This window comes from Ambystoma mexicanum, chromosome 5p, assembly GCF_040938575.1.
Source record: "Ambystoma mexicanum isolate Mex_15411 chromosome 5p, UKY_AmexF1_1, whole genome shotgun sequence".
Classification (NCBI taxonomy): domain Eukaryota; kingdom Metazoa; phylum Chordata; class Amphibia; order Caudata; family Ambystomatidae; genus Ambystoma; species Ambystoma mexicanum.
Genome location: NC_090930.1, coordinates 1,070,501,091 through 1,070,518,656, shown reverse-complemented (window position 1 = coordinate 1,070,518,656; position 17,566 = coordinate 1,070,501,091). Strand labels below are relative to the sequence as shown.

At 43.7% G+C, this 17,566-nt stretch overlaps 1 protein-coding gene and 1 non-coding gene across 2 annotated transcripts in view; one reads left to right on the top strand and one right to left on the bottom strand.

Moving 5' to 3' along the window:
• The window catches only part of DCDC2 (doublecortin domain containing 2), a 770,556-nt gene that overhangs the window by 153,118 nt on the left and 599,872 nt on the right, over nucleotides 1–17,566 (bottom strand). The window contains exon 8 of the mRNA XM_069613571.1: nucleotides 407–507. Within this exon, the coding sequence (XP_069469672.1) occupies nucleotides 407–507 (101 nt within the window). The remainder of the gene's footprint in view (nucleotides 1–406; nucleotides 508–17,566) is intronic.
• On the top strand, nucleotides 8,190–8,291 carry LOC138481866 (U6 spliceosomal RNA). Its single transcript, XR_011274461.1, has one exon. It is a non-coding gene; the product is annotated as a U6 spliceosomal RNA (small nuclear RNA).

The following is a 17,566-nucleotide window of genomic DNA, read 5'->3' as shown; positions in this document are numbered from 1 at the left end:
TCTGTATCTAGAGTCAGGCCCCCAAACACAGAAAACAGTAAAAAAAAAAAAAAGTAAAACAATTAAGCACATCTGCCTATAGTTGATCATTTTTCAACGTTGCCCACTTTAAGCTCCGCCTTCATGGCACTCTGTGATTTTTGCCCATGGGGCCCTTTGCTTTAAATCTGCCACTGCATCTAGTCACATCTCTCGCATCATTTTTTGAGTAGCGATAGTAAGGAAAATTAACAAGCAGTGTCTGTGTTTAGGTCGTCTCTTAAAACAAAAATGCGTAAAATAATTTGTAGCAATAAGAGTGCAGCTGTATGTTTTGCTTTTTTTTGTATCCGATGGCGGCCTGTGCTTGAGGAATCCTACGAGACTAGTCCTCAGCTGTTCACTTTCTACAGAGGTTGTGTGTTACCTGATCAACCGGAACCTCCACTTGAGTGTCTTCGTCCTCCTGAACTTCTACAGCGCCCCAGGTTTCCGATCTCTCTTCACCGGCCTTGAAAATGCTGTCATCTGAAAAGAGAATAGAGGAAAAAATGAACAGAAAGAACTCTTCTGACATCTAGTGGCAGAATGGCAGAAAAGCAGCACAAGGGAGAAATGTTCTTATTCAAACGTGTACAAATAAACATCAGACGGATTTAACATAGGAATGTGTTTTGAAAAGGATGTCAATTTCGTTCAGTATTGTTTGTTCTGTGTGAAAAGATATAATCTTTGCTCAAAGTTTGGGAAAACCAGGAAGGGCGATTAAGATTTGTGAATTTTGCACACCCCATCGCATTCTCTTATTAACCCTTTAGTGCAAACAGAACGATTGGGGGGGGGGACTATGCTTTGTGATTGTTACTTGTACCGAGCGCCCTGCCACTTGCATGGGCTCCAGGCGCTCAGGCAGATCTGAAAAGTAAGGGGATTGGTTTGGTGGTTGAGGGTTTAAAGAATATTCAGTCACACTGGCCAAAGCGATTAGCCACATAGTGAAGTAACTTATCAAACTGGCCCACAAAAATGGCCCACTTTGACCCAAAAATCTGTGACCAAAAAAACTGGCCCACACTTTTGTGTTTTTGGTTTGGGCATTGCTACATTGCCCTATAGGCCAGTCCAAGAATGCCCAGGAACCAACACTATACACTGTTCCACAACATCAACAAACAGAAAATCGTGAGTCTTCCAAGTGTGTTCTTGTGGGCATGTGATCATAGTGGCTCGTTTGTTAGGATCTCTCACAATTTCGCAATGAATGTCTTCACCACACATCACTGCTCGTGACACCACCCATGACATCACTAATGACATCACAAATGTTGGCATCGCTGAACCCATTGCAAATTATAGAGATTTCTTAACCCTAAAGCCCCTTTAAGAAAGATGTTTCACTGATATCTGACATGTGTTTATTAGGACACATTAACCATAACGTCCCTTTAACAAAGATTTTTTTTCACAAAATGTAAATTTTTTCAATGGTGTTCAATATCATATGTCTAGTATCCACCAGACATGACCTGTGCCCCTTACCAGTAGGCACTTCACCTGGGGGCCTTCGGCTATGCCCCAGGCAACCCAAAGTAACCACCGAGTCTGGCCTCTGGCCAACAACAATGACCACTTAACTCCATTTTGGATTTGTGGGCCAGGCCCTGGGTAAACTGGCCATTGGCAAAGATCGGAAAAGGACACGTTGCTACAGCAGAAATGTGAGTGTGTGTGTGTGTGTGTATGTGTGTGTGTGAATCAGGGCAAATCATGCGTGGTTCTATCCCTCCTTAGAATTCCCATGAGATTGACATTCGTCTACATGGAAATTGGGCGTGGCTTAAGGCAAATGCCCACCTCTTGCCCATAACATCATTGGTGGGTATTTATGAGCAGGGGGCTACATGGGGCAGCTGAAATGTGCACATGTGCACAGCTAGAAATGCATTTGCAGCCACAAAAGTATTGCATTTGGCCCTGCCTCCATTGTCAATAGAGGTCCAACTCTGCACTACATATTATATTTATTTATTTATAAACATTGCAAGTGACAGAGCCCAGACCAATTGCTTCTATCTTCTATTTACAACCATGGACCTTTTCCATGCAGGAGACTCGCACACAAATTGACTTCCAGTCAGTAAATTATTAATTTTTTACACGCCAAAAATGCGCATGATTAACAAAGATGTGAATGCACTTGATGTGTTTGTCTAAAATGTGTGCTACATTGGCATACCACAAGAGTTCACATTGTGTGAGCGGCAGCAGAAAGGTGCGAAAAAAGTATCAAACGGTTCATTTACCCTGTTTCCACCAGTGGCAGCGGATTTCAATAATTGGGGCACCCAAAAAAGCAATCAATGAGTGCATATTACTTGGGTGAGTTGCAAAACAGGAGCAAATGAGTTGCTCAAATGTAACTGACCCGCCAGACTGACTCTACATTAAGAGGGCTTATGTCCAATTATGAAATCGCTCTTTTGCACCAGCGAGTGACTCCCCGGCCAGCCGATGCAAAGAAATTGGCACATGTCATGAAATGATTGGCATGTGCTTCTAACAAATCAGTAGCCCATGAACGAAGAGAAGTGGGGAATATAGACAAAGCACAAACAGAGATGTTTTCATCTGCAAATGCCACTGTCTCCTCCCTGCACTGATCAAGGTGCAATTCACATTTAAAAGCTGCCATCCTATCCTTTCCACATGTGTTTCAAATAATAGCCCTACAGGAAACATAGTTAACATCTCCACCTGTATGGATGGCTATGATGTAGTGATATTACCTGCTCGGCCAACTGGAGGAAGACCTGCGTCTGGACTGTTGGTGGCGGTGAACTTAAATTCGGGGTTATCCATTGAGCAGTGGTGTGCTGAAAGTGATCACATCTTATTGGGAAAATGTTCAAGTGGCAAACTAACATTTGCATTAATAAATTTGTACCGGAATCCTGCACCCTTAAATGATGAGGCCTTTTATGCTGGGCTAAGACGTATCTTACAGCTTGTATACATCGCTAACGATATTACATATACCATCATTTTAGGAGACATTAACCTTGATTGCTGGAACACCAAACGCCACCCCCAACAAGTACAGATCTGGTACTCCTTCATGGAAGAAAGACAGTATGTTATGGTAAACAGGGCCATCCAGGGTGACATCCCTGCAAAAACAACCTGGTTTCGTAGTAACCTGGAAAGTACCATTGACTACATCTGTGTCGATCAATCACTATTCCAAAAATTACAGCATCTGGAGGTCGTCACTCTACCATATAGTGATCATAAACTTTTGCCTTTGACCATGACAAGTTATTTACTTACACCTAGAGAGTATACTACCACTCCAGGTTTAGTAATGAACACACCAAAGAATAGGATAAGATGAACTGCCCCCAAACTTACATCATTTATGCAAAAACTGGAAAGAAATACAACCTCACCTGCTCCTGTTCCGCATGTAGAGTTGTTAGCCTTCTACACTAACAACCTAACTATAATGAAGAATGGTAATCCAAAACACAAGCACACATTTGACTCTGAAATTGCAATTAGACGAGCAGCATATCGGAGACAGAGAAGACAGCTCATAGCCATCGGCTTCCCGTTTGGCCAATAGGCTTTCAAGAATGCTAAGAGCATATACAAGAACTGGCTTAAATCACACAAACATTTATTGCTACAACGTGATGGGAGCGCATGGAACTAGCGATGGCAAATAAAAACTCTGCCGAGATGTGGCAGCTTCTAAATGGTCAAACTTCTGATAAGCAAGTAGACGCACAACTGAATATGATCAACAAAGCTAAGTGGATTGAACATTATACTTCTCTATATAATGATCCAAATTTCATCTTAGCGTCATGTACCCCCCGCCCCCTAATAATTAAAAATGGCAATTGAATTTTTCGGTGTCAGACATTGAAGAATTAATTATACATGCCGGCTCATCCAGAGCTGCTGGTCCAGATGGACTTACCAATTATATGTTTAAGGATAATCCAGTTCAATGGGCGCAGATTCTATATAACATCTTTCAAACCATAATAAAAACACAACAAGTGCCAAAGACATGGAAGACCTCCCTGATTATACCAATATTTAAAAAGGGAGATTGCATGTCTCCACAGAACTATCAGCCAATTGCGCTGTTAGATGCGCATGGAAAAATCTTTACTAAATTGGTACTCAAAGACTTTAATGCCTGGACACTTGCCAACAACTTACGTGATCCTAAAAAGACTAGTTTTGTGCGGGGCATGGGTACGCATGTCAATTTGATGTGCATAAATGCAATCAAGGCCCAGTGTCATTCCACAAAACAACCAATATCCTTTGCTTATGTGGATTTGCACTCCGCCTTTGATTCTGTATCACGAGTCAAGTTGTTTGAGAAATTAATTTAGAGACACCTGCCCACATACCATCCCAATACGTCTATTCGTGTTAGGCTCTCATTGCAGGGTACTCTGTCTGCACCGATCCACACAGCTCGTGGACTTAAACAGGGCTGCTCATTGGCTTCTTCTGTGTTTAACTACTATATTAAGGATCTTGAAAATGTTTTTTCTGAGGTTCAATCAGATTCCCCCAAAGTGGCCATTGTATCTATAAAGCACGTGCTCTATGCAGACAACCTCGTTTCAATTTCAAAAACACAAATGGGCCTCCAAAAATTGTTAATAGCTTTTCAAGAATACATTCAACTTAATGAACTTAAAATAAATCATGACAAAACACAGGTGGTTCTATATTCCCCATCTAAAGCAGCTCGGAGGCACTTTATATGGTCGGTAAATAAAGTGCAATTGCAAATAGTTACTACATACACTTACTTGGGCACATGTTTTGAAGGACTACCAAACTCAAAGAGTCAGCTTAATTGTATTGAAAGGAAAATTAACATGGCCATATGTCAAACACATATCATAATGCACAGGTATGGGAAATTCTCTCTCAAACCAGCACGGGCATACTGGAAACAGAAGGCAGTACCAGCCATTTTGTATGGCATAGAAGCCTTTCCAATTACAGCTGATTCTCAACTTGACAAATGGGAGATCACATTCTGGAGGAGGAATTTGTATCTGCCGAACTGTGTTCCACGCACATGGATAAGGTATGAATTGGGGTTAGTCTCCTTGCCTGCTCTATACAATTGGAGATGTTGTTCATTGTTTAGAAAATGCTTAATGTCTACCAATGTGAACATCGTGTTGAGAGTGTTGGCCACCTATATGTTTACAACAAAACATTCTTTCATGGTTAAATGGGTGCATCATGTGTGTAAAAACCTAACAAATAATGATATTAGCATTGAGCTACTGGTTTTGAATCCAGATAAAGCAAAAAGAAAGTTATATAATATGGACTGGATTCATACATGTGACGGTTGTGTAACTTATAAGGATGGCAATGCTAGCAGGTTCCCTCCCAAAAAAATGTGTACGTTGCCACCTTACCTAATCAGAGCACCATCGCCACATTATAGACATTCAATCTTACATCTACATTTTAATTTGTGGCCTGTAAAGGAGATTTTGGTGAAACGTTGCATGCTGGAAGTTCATGCAAATGTGTGTTGGTTTTGTAATGATGCCAATATGCCAGAAACTTTAGAACATTTGATCACTCAATGTCTGGCATTGTGCCATCTAAGACAAATGCATTACGACAAACATTGCAGGTTTTTGGGTAACTTGCATTATAGTGCCTGTTGGGCGATCAGCTTGGGCAATGAACAATTAGTGCTTCAGCTTGCAACCATCAATTTTTTAGACAGCCTCCAAATAAAGGCACCTCCAAATGATACTTCCATGCAACTTAACAGTTAACATTTATTAGCAGGGACTTTTAGACTTTGAGTGCCAATCGAATATCCTATGCTGATTAAGGACTACTGTTAGGTGCAAGAAGGGTTCCATGAAGAAGTAGATATGCACAATGCTAATGTGTTATAAGAGCAGTGTGTCAGTGTTTTTTTTCCTTTTATATTATAGTTTTAACCAAAGAATTGCATCTTGATCAAGTGTAATGAATTGCAAAAAAGTGTATGTTGTTAAATTAGCTGTGTTTTAATGAATGTGAAATATGCTGTATTGGAGTTAAGTTAATGGAAAGAATCTTTATTTTTGTACAATTTTGTTATTTGATATATGTAAAACATAAATATTGAAAGGTTGATTAATTTCAACTAAAACAATTTTAAAAAAAAGATGAAAAGAAAAAAGACCACCTCGCTGTGTACATAGTCACTTTTATAACTAAGTGCCCCAGAATGCATTCCTTCTCACTCATTATTAGAACTCACACCGTGAGTGCATGCTACTGAATGCATTCTGTTGGGTTTGAAAACATACTAATAGGATGTGGAGAAAAGAGAAATTACTCCAGTGTGGAGTTTTACACGGAGTCAAGTAAAAATCACCAAAATCAACCCACAGTATGGGATTTTCACGTGTTTTGTCAAGTACAGTCTTTTATATGTTTTATATATTGTGTGTTTGACTATGAATTTTATGTAACGTGATCATTTTATGAGTGTCACAATTAAATAAATATATGTACTAAGAAGTATATTTGGTAATACATGTTTTTGTCTTGTTAGCCCTGTAGATACAGACAACGGTGTCTACACCTTCTTTTGTATGTACTAATATGCATTCTGTTTCAGCCAGTGCTGCTGTCCTCACTTGGGTACATGATCCAGATTACTCTCAGTTTTACTTTCTGAGGTCTCCAAAAGACCATGGGGGCAAATTCCTAAAAAAATGGGCATCTAAAAATAGTGCAGAGGGTATTTGCAGGTCCTCTTATTTACAAAGGTAACTGTGCTCCAGTGCAATGATATCTATGCTGGCCAGCCCTCTAGCATGCATTATTCTCAAGAGGGTGCTACTGACACAAATGTATGACAGACTCCTTGCACTCACGTGGGTGTTAGGAGTCTGTGATTGTGACATGCCCACCATAAAAAAGTATTTCTATCCCTGCTTGAGGGATACAATGGGAATTCTGGCCAGAAGTGCTTAATACCACTGATGATCCACTTAAACAAATGCATGACAGAGTCAGGAATGACTATGCCATGCACAGAGCATCCACATTCGCCTGTTCGAATCAGATGCAGGGCATTATGTTTGATTTCTGTACATTTCAAAGTACATCCCATTTCTGCATTATGGGAGTGCATTCAAATGTGCAGAAGCGCCACCTTCTGCACCAAGCTTTTCACAATAGCACATGGGGGAATTGGGAAAGGGCATCAGGATGTGTTTACCACTGATACGCACACTCTGGCGCACATTAAGAATGCAGGGCAAGTTTGCAGGTGCAAAAAAAGACTTGAGAATCTGGGCCTCTGGGTCCAACAAAGCGTTCTGCCACACAAGTCAGGGCCCACAATGGCACTCACCATAATTGACACCATAATACTTTGACTCATAGAGAAGCATGTTTTCCCCAATACAAAGGATGGAGCAATGCCCTTTGGAAGGCTTTCTGGCGACTACACCGGCACACCTAACATGTGTCCTACATGCTGCACGACTCACCAAAGGACTCCATAAATTTGACCAAATTACCCTGACCCTCACCGAACCGCAGTGACTCCCATGTAAGACCTTATCATCTTCAAATCATGCTGCATCATCTACAAGGCTGCCACCCTAAAGTCCCCAAGTGACCTCGCTGAGAAACTCAGCACCACTGAATGCCTATGATCCACCAGACGTAATGACATATGCAGACTTGAACTTCGCCTGCGCAGGAAGGAAAGAACTACAGGCCTTCTCTGTCTATGCCCAAAGAATCTGGCACCTTCTCCTGTCAACATCACACTTGCTCCCTAGCCTATACAGTTCAGGAAGGAGCTCAAGACTGTCCTCTTCAGGGAATTGCTCCTCCCTAGCACCTAGGTCCCCACACCCTCCCCTCCCCACCAAACCTGAGACTGGGTGATCTGCTCCCCAACGTTTCCTCCCCATGTTTCTTGCAGATCCCTTGCTGCCAAAGTGCCCCGCCTGCCCCCTGCCCTGTTGTTAGCTCCCTGCTTCATTGTTTCTCTGCTTACCTCACTGTTCTTCCCCCTATGATTGTAAAGCGCTCCGTTGCCTCTGCTTCATGAAGTATCAAAATACCCAGGTGAACGACTAGGTGTCCAAAGATTCTGGATCCGTCAAAAATCAAGAATACAGGGAAGATTACCTTCCAAAACAGATTAGAATACAAACATTGGAAGAATACAGAGAAGATTAGCTTAGCCCCTGGGTAAGGATAATTAGCACATTCAGGACACATTCCATACACTTAAATAGCAATATGTCATAAAAACGTTCACAGCATCTCACTAAGGATACCCCCCGTACAAAAGACTCCATTACCCAGAATGCATTCTGCCGCACTCAGGGCAGCTGCTCCCATAGGACTATATGTCCCAAGATGCACACTGCATTATTCCTTACGAGAGGCATTTTACAGCACTAGTTATCCCAGAATGCACTTTGTTGAACTCAATACCAACTTCCCCAGCATTGCTACATTTTACCAAGGAAAAAACAAATATAATTAAGTACACATTTAAGAGTGAAAATGCCAGGGCCAGGGAAAGCAAGACGGTCCTGGCGCACCTATGCAGAGCGTGCCCAACTCTGATGACGTGGGCATTTCTGATCAACGTCGTAAAGTCCCGAATTGTCCTATCCCAATCGCTACAATTCATCAGGGCTCAGTTTTGCACAAGGGAGGGGAAGGTCCTTTTGCTTATGGACTGAGCATACAGGCTGAGGCTTTTATTGTCCAAGACTCTCATCAAGGATGAGGTGACGGCCAGGGATCTCTTGACTCTCCAGGGACACATGGTCTTGTCTATCTTCATGGTCCCGTAGGTGAGGCTGCACCTTCAAACTGTGCTGCTTCATCCTTTGTCCTTTTGACGCCCAGAGTCAGAAGACTACGATCTCATGATCCCAATCATGGCCTGGCTTGGGAAGTTCCTTTGGCCGTGGTTCTCCCCCTCGCACCTCAGGAAGGTGGATCAGCCTCTCCCCTGTCTCATAGACCATTCTTACTGCAGATGCCAGCAACCTGGGCTGGGGAGCGACCCTCAAGGATCTAGCATACCAGGGATAGTGGTCCAGGGAGGAGAGGGATTGGTCCTCCAACTGGAAGGAGTTGGTGGCCATTGGGAAAGCCCTGAGGGTCTTGCAATATCTCCTGCTCAATCATTCTGTAGTAGTGCAGACGGACAGTACAACTGCCATTAGTTACATCAATCAACAGGGCGGTTCGAGATCCCAGACTCTGGGGACTCGGACTGTCACAATTGGTCGCTGGGTGGAGAAACATCTCCACTCTCTACAGGCCGTCCATATCATGGGTGTGGCAATGTGGAGGCAGACTCGACAGGGTTTTTCTGGTCTCAGGGGAATTCTCTCTCTGGTGGACTGTGTTATGGGACATATGCATGAGGTTCGGGGGTTCCCTGGATACACGTATTCACTTCCCCCTGTAACGCCCATGTTCCCAGGTTCTGCTCCTGGTTTCCTTTTCCAGAGGCGCAGTGGATGGATGCCCTGCTGGGGGACTGGTCCTGATCCCTGGTGTATGCCTTCCTTTCTGTTTCTTTTATTCTCTGGGTGCTCATGAAGATATGGGACAGCCTGATCAAGGCCATTCTGGTGGTCCCCTTTGGTGCCAGAAGAGTTGGTTTTCAGGGCTGATCGAGATTCAGTTGGAAACCTCTTGGGTTTTACCCAGGTTCCCCTTCCCCTTGCAGGGGATGATGGCCTAGGCCTTGCGCCATCCCATTCTATGGTCAGTCTTTAAGTTGAGAAGAGGGGATTACAGAAGTTAGGGCTTTCTATTTGGCTGGCTGAGGGGGTACAGAAGGCCCTGAGGTCTTCCATGCTTCCATCCTAGGACTGCCATTGGGTTAATTATGTGGCCTGGTGCAACAAAAATATTCATCCGGCACTGGGGTGTGGGATCCCAGTCATTTTGCAATTTCTACATGACGGGGCTTTGAAAGGCCTGGCAGTGTCTTCCTTGCGGGCCCAGTCGGCAGCCATTTAGAGAGAATTGGCCCCCTCCTCAGAGAAGTGAGAATCTAGTTGCAAAGTTCCTTAAGAGGATTGAGGTTTCTAGGCCTATGGTGCCATTTTTAGTAGCTGTCACACCTGCCTGGAGGTTGGAGGAGATTGTGGCTCTCTTATCTAAGCCCCCCTCCTTGATAGTCTGCGAGTAGGCCCTTGTTTTCTACTGTGATCTGTCCTTCATCCCTATGGTCTCATCCTGGTTCCACAATTCTCAGGAGAGAGTGCTGCCAGCCTTCTTTACGGATCCTCACTCTCCTGAGGAAGAGGCAAGGCACTGTCTGGATGTCAAGAGGTCGGTCTTGGAATACCTGGACCATACCAGTTCCATTCTCCAGATAGATAACTTAATGGTGACTTTTGGGATGGCGGGGTCCAGGCATAAGGCCTTCACAACCACTATTAGTAGGTGGGTACTGTCTCTCATCCTGATGGCTTATGAAGCTTCTGACCAGCATCCAGGGGAGGCCCACTAGGGGGGTGGCCACCTGCAGGATATTGTAGGGTGACCACGTGGTCTAGTCCTATCACATTTATTTGCCACTACCAGTTGAACGTGGGCAGTCCCAGAACAATTGCCTTTGGGTTGGGGGTGTTGCAATCTGGGACTCGTTTAAGATGTTCTTATGGTTTCATCTGCACAATAAATGGGTGTCGGTGTCTACGCATGCTATGGCGTCTGGTGTGGTTCTTTTGGTCATTGGCCCCTTCACCTTTGTCTTGGCATTGGCATTTCTCAACGGTAAGTACTGGGATGAGGAAGTGGGACATGGAGGCAATGTAGGGATTACTTACCGATAATCTTCATTACTCCCAGTCCTACTATTCCTCGTCCCAGTACGGCTGTCCGTCCTCTTCCCCCCCTGGAAGGGGAAGGGACCCATGACAAGGCTTGATATTAACTGAGGTCTCATGGATAAGGTGGGGTTATAACTCCATAGGAGGGGTGGATCAAAGAGGAAAGAAGCTTGAGAAGGGTTCTGGAAGGAGGTGGAGCTGTGTAAAGGTAAGCACTGGGACGATGAGGAGTATGACTAGGAGAAATGCAGAGTACCAGTAAGTGGTCCCAGAAATCGCTTTCCTCCACTCCCACTGCCCTTCCCCCCACACTCATATTAATAATATGGTAAACGCCTCTTATGGAGGATACCCCTTATTCATATCTGATGCAATGCACTGCCCCAAGGTAATAGGGTCTGTGCTTAATAATTATTGAAAATAAAAGAAAATAAATAAAAACGTACCCATTATACTACAGGCCGCAACATTCACTCTGCCTCTCTTAGTACATACGCCCACACATGAATAATATATCATGAAACATTTGCCTCGGGGGAGGGTTAGGGGGAAGCGTGAGTTGGCCCTCATTGTGCTATCTGCGTAGCATTACATGGTCAGCACTTATATGCCACCCCTCTCCTTATCTGCCCAGTCCTTAGAGGCTCTGGCACGCTTCAAAACCTGGATGGCAGTGTTGCCACCTGGCTGCATGCGCTCATTTGAGCTTGGAGATACACTTACATTCCAGTGGAATTGTGTACACGTTTCAAATGTATCCAGAAGCCCTGCCCTTACATGGTCACTATGAAAGCAGTATCTTTCTTGCTAGTGAGTCTCTGGAAGTATTAGATCGGAAAACATACTACTAAAGAAAAAACCCAAAACCCAAGACACATCACTGCACTGATACAAATGTTTAATCAACATATCCTTTTAATTTATGAATAAAGAGAAATTGCACATGATAATAATATGACAGTCATTTCCAGTTCCCTATTCCATAGGATAGGCATCCCTGGTGCCTAGGATTAAATGGGAATGACTGTTTCACAACAAATTGACTGACTCTTTAACCATCAGTTTATTACAATATTAGGTCTTAAGGTGATAAACGTTATTCAGAACTGAGAAATATCCATCCAAACATTCGTTTAATATAAAGCATACCAAACATACCAGTTTATGATATGGGAAAAGGGTGCCAGGGTGTGACTGCATACAGGCCTTTTAATGGGCAGTTGCCCCCTCGAGAGGGTTGTCCTTCAGTGAATATGTCCTTTGACTTAGCTAGCCTGCTATGTATTATTTTACAAACTTACCTTTAAGTGAATTCCTTTCCCTGTGCATTTGTCTGTATCCCTCAGGGAGTGTATGTATATAAGTGGACCCTGCACTGCTATGTTACGTCTGATAGCTCTAGACAGCACAAGAAATTGGCCTGGCAATCCCAGATAATGTCCTCGAGTTGGCAGGGTGTGCCTAAAAAATGCTAATTTACAATTCTGGCCTCCATACTTCAAGGGCTTGCTCGGGGACACAACTGTCATGAACCATCAAACTCGCCCTTTCTGAGCCTCCTGGTCCCTGACACGTCGGGGACTACACTCCATAATACTACCAACATGGCGGCAAGCCCAGAACGCCGCTCACCAGTCTTCGCGTTCTACAGAGCGTGCTCTATAAAGAGGACACACCCCTGCGGCCCCGCGCGTCTCAACGCTGCTGCTAGCTGTGACCGGATGTGTGCTCCGTGCTCTTTCTTGTACTATTCTGTTGTTTCCTGGTTACAGGAAACCCTTCTTCCAATCTACCTTTCCTCCTTCTTATCCAGCCTTCCCGGAATCCTTGCACCACCTCCACGTGCTTCTTATCCCTTTCTTGAGTCTCCTGGAGTTTCCCCTTGATCTGGACATCGAAGCTGAACGAACACTGGAAGCCGAGGACGGCCGAGCGGGCTTGTATAAGACCCGAACCATACGAAAGAAGACTCCTCCTAAAGAAGTCATCAGGCAACGAAAACAGGTGAGAAAGGGGGAAACCTGTGACAATAACACAACCATGATTCCACCAATGATAGTACTTCCTTCATGCCATGACTGGGATAGTGCTTGGTACTAGGAGATTTCTTATGTTCCTGCTTTCCGTTTGATCCACAGGCCACCATTACACAGCCACCCCTGATTACACAACCATAATTCTTTACCTCAATCCCATTCTTTGTTCCCAATTTGCTAGGTGTATGAGCCCCTTCCTGTCCCATTGTTTCCCAACCTCTCAGATTTGCCTTTTTTTCATGTCTTCTTCCTCCGTAGACTACAGTCTGTTTACATGGAAACTAATCAAGACGTGCCTAAACCCCCCTCTTTAGCCCTTTGCCATTCCACCACATCAGCGGCTAACCAGACCCAACGCGCTGCAGCCTATCTTATCTTGGGCTCTTCCCTGAGGATAACATAGACCAAAGTCTCTTCGTCAAACACATAGAAAGAGGACTGGCACACAGGAACGACTTCCGACCTGCACCTAACAACACCACAGGTTTTGCATCTGCATTTCCGACCCTCCCACTAATGACCCCTCTTTTTTCCTAGAGAGCGGCGTTCAGTGAGATTATCAAAAGTGGCAGAAAGGTGCTCTACAAGGCCACACACACACACTGGGTGTGAGCATACTATGCCAATTTCTCAGACAAGGTACCAACACTGTAAGACCAGTATGGTGTCGGTTGGTGATTTATAACATAAAATATGTATTATCAAATTATTCATTGAGTAAATGGCTACGTTGATTATACATTTAAATGAGTGTAGTGATAAGAATTTTAGATGACGCTAATGGAATGACGTAGTTCACTGAGCCTCTAATTAAACATTTCTCCAAATGCTGTCAATCACTCCACTTCAATGCATCCCTGAACGCCATTGAGAACTGCCCACTGAAAATCGTGATGTGCTTGGATGGTGAGTGTGGAAATCATTAAGAGAATATGTATGTCAGCTTCCAAATTTCTTTACAAGCCAAACAAAGAAAGGTGGAAACTATTTCCTAAATATACATTATAATGTGCCATGTTTTCTGGCGATCAAGAGTATAGCTATCAGACATGGCTGAGGCTATATATATATCTAGTTTGGGGTCCCAGCAGGAAACAGTCACCAGGGAGCGACATTTTCTCCCAAAAATATCATATCGGGACCCATTGAAAAGGAGAGGGCATCAAAATGAAACTTTGTCTAGGGAGGCGTAAAACTATGTCTTCCCTCCTAAACTCCTATATATAAATGCCATATCATATCTAGGAACCAGAATCGGAGAAAGGCTGTTTGCAGCCGTGTGCAAAGTGTCATTCCAGTACCTTCGACATCCCCCCAGGCCCCCGCCCTATAGCCTCTCTCCAGGTGGGGGTCCTCCCAGTCGCCAGAGACTGCTCTGCTACATAATTGACCATCTGCGAGCGTGATAATTAACACTATGGTCTTGTGGCTTTGCGGGATCACTCTCACATTCAGAATGGGAAGAGTAGGCAAAGGGTGACTCTATGTACCTACTAAATATCCGGGAAAGTTTCACGTAATGGCCAGTAGAACTGGACGCACTATCGTTCTACTGGTCATCTCCAGGTAGAGTTGGTAAATACCAGTATGCAGTGAGGCTGTATGCACTGCATTTGATTAAACCGAGCACACAACCTTCCCAAACAACATATCATCAAAGTTTGCCAATCGCATTAGGTACAGCAAGACATGTTTCCAAGATAGGATGCCAAGAGACATTTAGGGGATGGAAATGCAGATATGTCAAAGTAATTTCCTGTTCTAATTGTTGTGTCAGCATCAAGCTCTGCGTTGCATTGCAAAACTGTCAGTGGCAACGTGTGTGTGCGCGTGTGTGCGTACGTGCGTGTGTGTGTGTCAGTGTGCGCTCACCCGCGTGTGTGTGTGTGTGTGTAACGATGCTGTGTTCACCATGTCCTCCTGGGGGCAAGATAGTACTGGCGTAGGTAACTCAGTAGGTACCACCATTTGGACGCTTTTTTTCTCACTACTTCCTGTAATGGGAAAGCCAGCCCTGCAACTTCCGGCTCAGTGCACTGAATCCGAATGAGAACAGCACATCTGCTCATTAGCCTCTCTTTCCACCTGTGATTCATTGGAGCTCGAGAATGGGCGTGTGTGGTTCTTAAATTGTGTGCCCACATCTATCACAGAAGGCTCTGGTCTGCCCGTCTAATGAAATCTACCCAAACCTCATGCTAGCTGTCTGTTACTTTGCCCGCAAAGAAGCAGGTTTGAGTTGGCAAGTAGGGTGTGAAGGGGATTAGGCACATGCTGCAACCTATATTCGTAATCAGAAGGTTTGGCAAATGGGCACAACTGGGTCTACCAAACTACTCCATCAGAAAACTGTACATTTGTTTTCAATACAGTGCAATTTTAATTAATGGGTGCTGCATTTCAAAACAGAATTTTGACTTTTCATGTCTATTGCCATAGTGATGAATTGCCACCTGGCAAGGGTGTAGAAGCCATGGCTTTTTGTGATTGTTCCTAAATAAACGACGGTCCGCTTACCAGATCACTTTCGTTAAGCTTCATGCCAAAAGCATAGTGACACATGTGCCCTGCTGCATCAGTCTCCCAATCTGCAACCCCTGGGTTCCTCTGGAAAAGAGGAGGTTCAAAGGTCACAGAGGGTCTTTTGACAGCTGCTGTGACAGCCAAGTCACTGCAGCCTAGAAGTTGAATTAAAATCTGTGTCTTTGTTTCAAAGCTACTTAATTATGATGAACTATCATCCTGATGGTAGTTTAATTGTTGAATATAAGCCACGCCTGTGTTTGGGTATGGTAGTTGGTAATTAACATAATTTTAAAATCCACATCTGATCTGTATCATACACATGACAACACTATGATTTTAGGCAAGCCATGGACAGGCTGTGTGTATTCTCCCTAACCAGTCTATCTCTGTTGCAACCAGCAGGACAATAGCCAGGGGGAGCTGCATCTCTTTTAATACTTTGAGGTTGAGCAACAAATATCCCCAGCACAGCATCCCTCATCAGAAGCTGTCCTTGGAAACAGGATTCAAAGGGCACACCCTAAACAAAAGGACTAACCTCAGACCAGGGTGTTAAATACCAAAGGGTCTTTGATGCTATGAGCTGGAGAAAGGGGCAGGGTTAGTGTAGTCAGAGTGAGGTCAGCATAGTTGGAGAAGGATTCCACCATCTTGCTTTTCTCTCCACCTCTCCTCCCTTCCTGTTTACTACACTTCCTTTAGCACAAAGCACTTTGGGTAGGATGCAACCAGGCAAAGACCATTTGTCACAGGGAATGGACCCAGTGAAGCAGCCATGCTTTTCTCCAATCCCATGTGTACATTTGACTATAAATGAGTGGGTCTCCCTCTCCTTCTTTGATTCCCTATTGGATCATTCGAGACTTAAGAAATAATTCATGTGTGCCCTGTTGGGAGAACAGCCTCTCCAAAGCCCTCTGTTAGAGGTAAAGACATGTAAAGGCAAGCTTTGCTCCCTACCCACTCCCAGGTTAAATTGGGGTTGAATTTCTGCTGGGGCAATACTTACAGCACCTCGTAATCTAGTTTGAGATTGTCAAACTCCCTAAACCTTGAATTTGATAATTTGAAGTGGCCCTGTCCTCTGTCTACCCTTTGGGGCCCTTAGCGACTGTTTTGTCCCTTTTCTCCTACATTGCATTTCCTTTTTTGAACTCCTTGTTGCATTTCTTGCCTGTTTTTCCTCCCTGCTAAGAATCCAGAGTGCTGCATCCTTAAATTATGGATTTCTCTGTCTTGCTTTCACAGGAGTGGGTTTTGTAGTGTTTTTGATATTTAAGTGTACAATTGATTTGTGTACATTTGATATATTTATGAAAACCTGATTGGACAGTCTCTTGTTTTAGAACTGGTGTACTATTGATGTTTGGCTTACTACTGACTCACATCCACACCCTTTATGAGAGTTTAGTCTTCCCTCAGGCCACATTACCTGAAACGATGAAGGAGTTATATCTCACAGCTCTCCCCATTTACCTTATTGAATTGATTCTCTGTTAGTATTGAGATGTGAGGGGTCTGAGTAGGCAGTTTAGCTACTACTCATCCCTGTACTCCTGCAGAGCAGAAGTCATTTTGTAACAGTCACCTTCAGCCTGAATGATTTCTTTTTAAAATATTTTATTGGACACGTTTTAATATACATATGTGGGTTCTATTTATTGTTTTATTTAATTAACAGTACGTTACAGGTTATTAAAAGCTTTTGGTACAAGTTATGAAAATAAGGCACCAACCATAGAAGCAAACCATAAAACATACACCAATTGAAGTCTTAGGAGTAATTCATGTATGTGAAGTTTTAAGACTAACATTTTAATAATCATTTCTATCCTCCGCCATTGTTTCATAAAAAGGCAGGATAAACCAACATCATTCCCCTCACAGTATTTACACCATAAGTTGGACACGCAGGGGTGAGCATCAGCTGTTATACAAGCCCACTGTTAAAATCATCTAAAAACATTCAGTGCTTCATATTCCTGCCTCGAATATTAAAGAACGTCCAGCTTCCGGAATCATTTCTATCCCGCCCCCCATAATTTCGTAAAAAGTTGTAAATCAAACCAACATAGTTCCCTTCAAAATATTTAAACCATAGGTTGGGTACACTGACGTGTGAATCTGCTATGC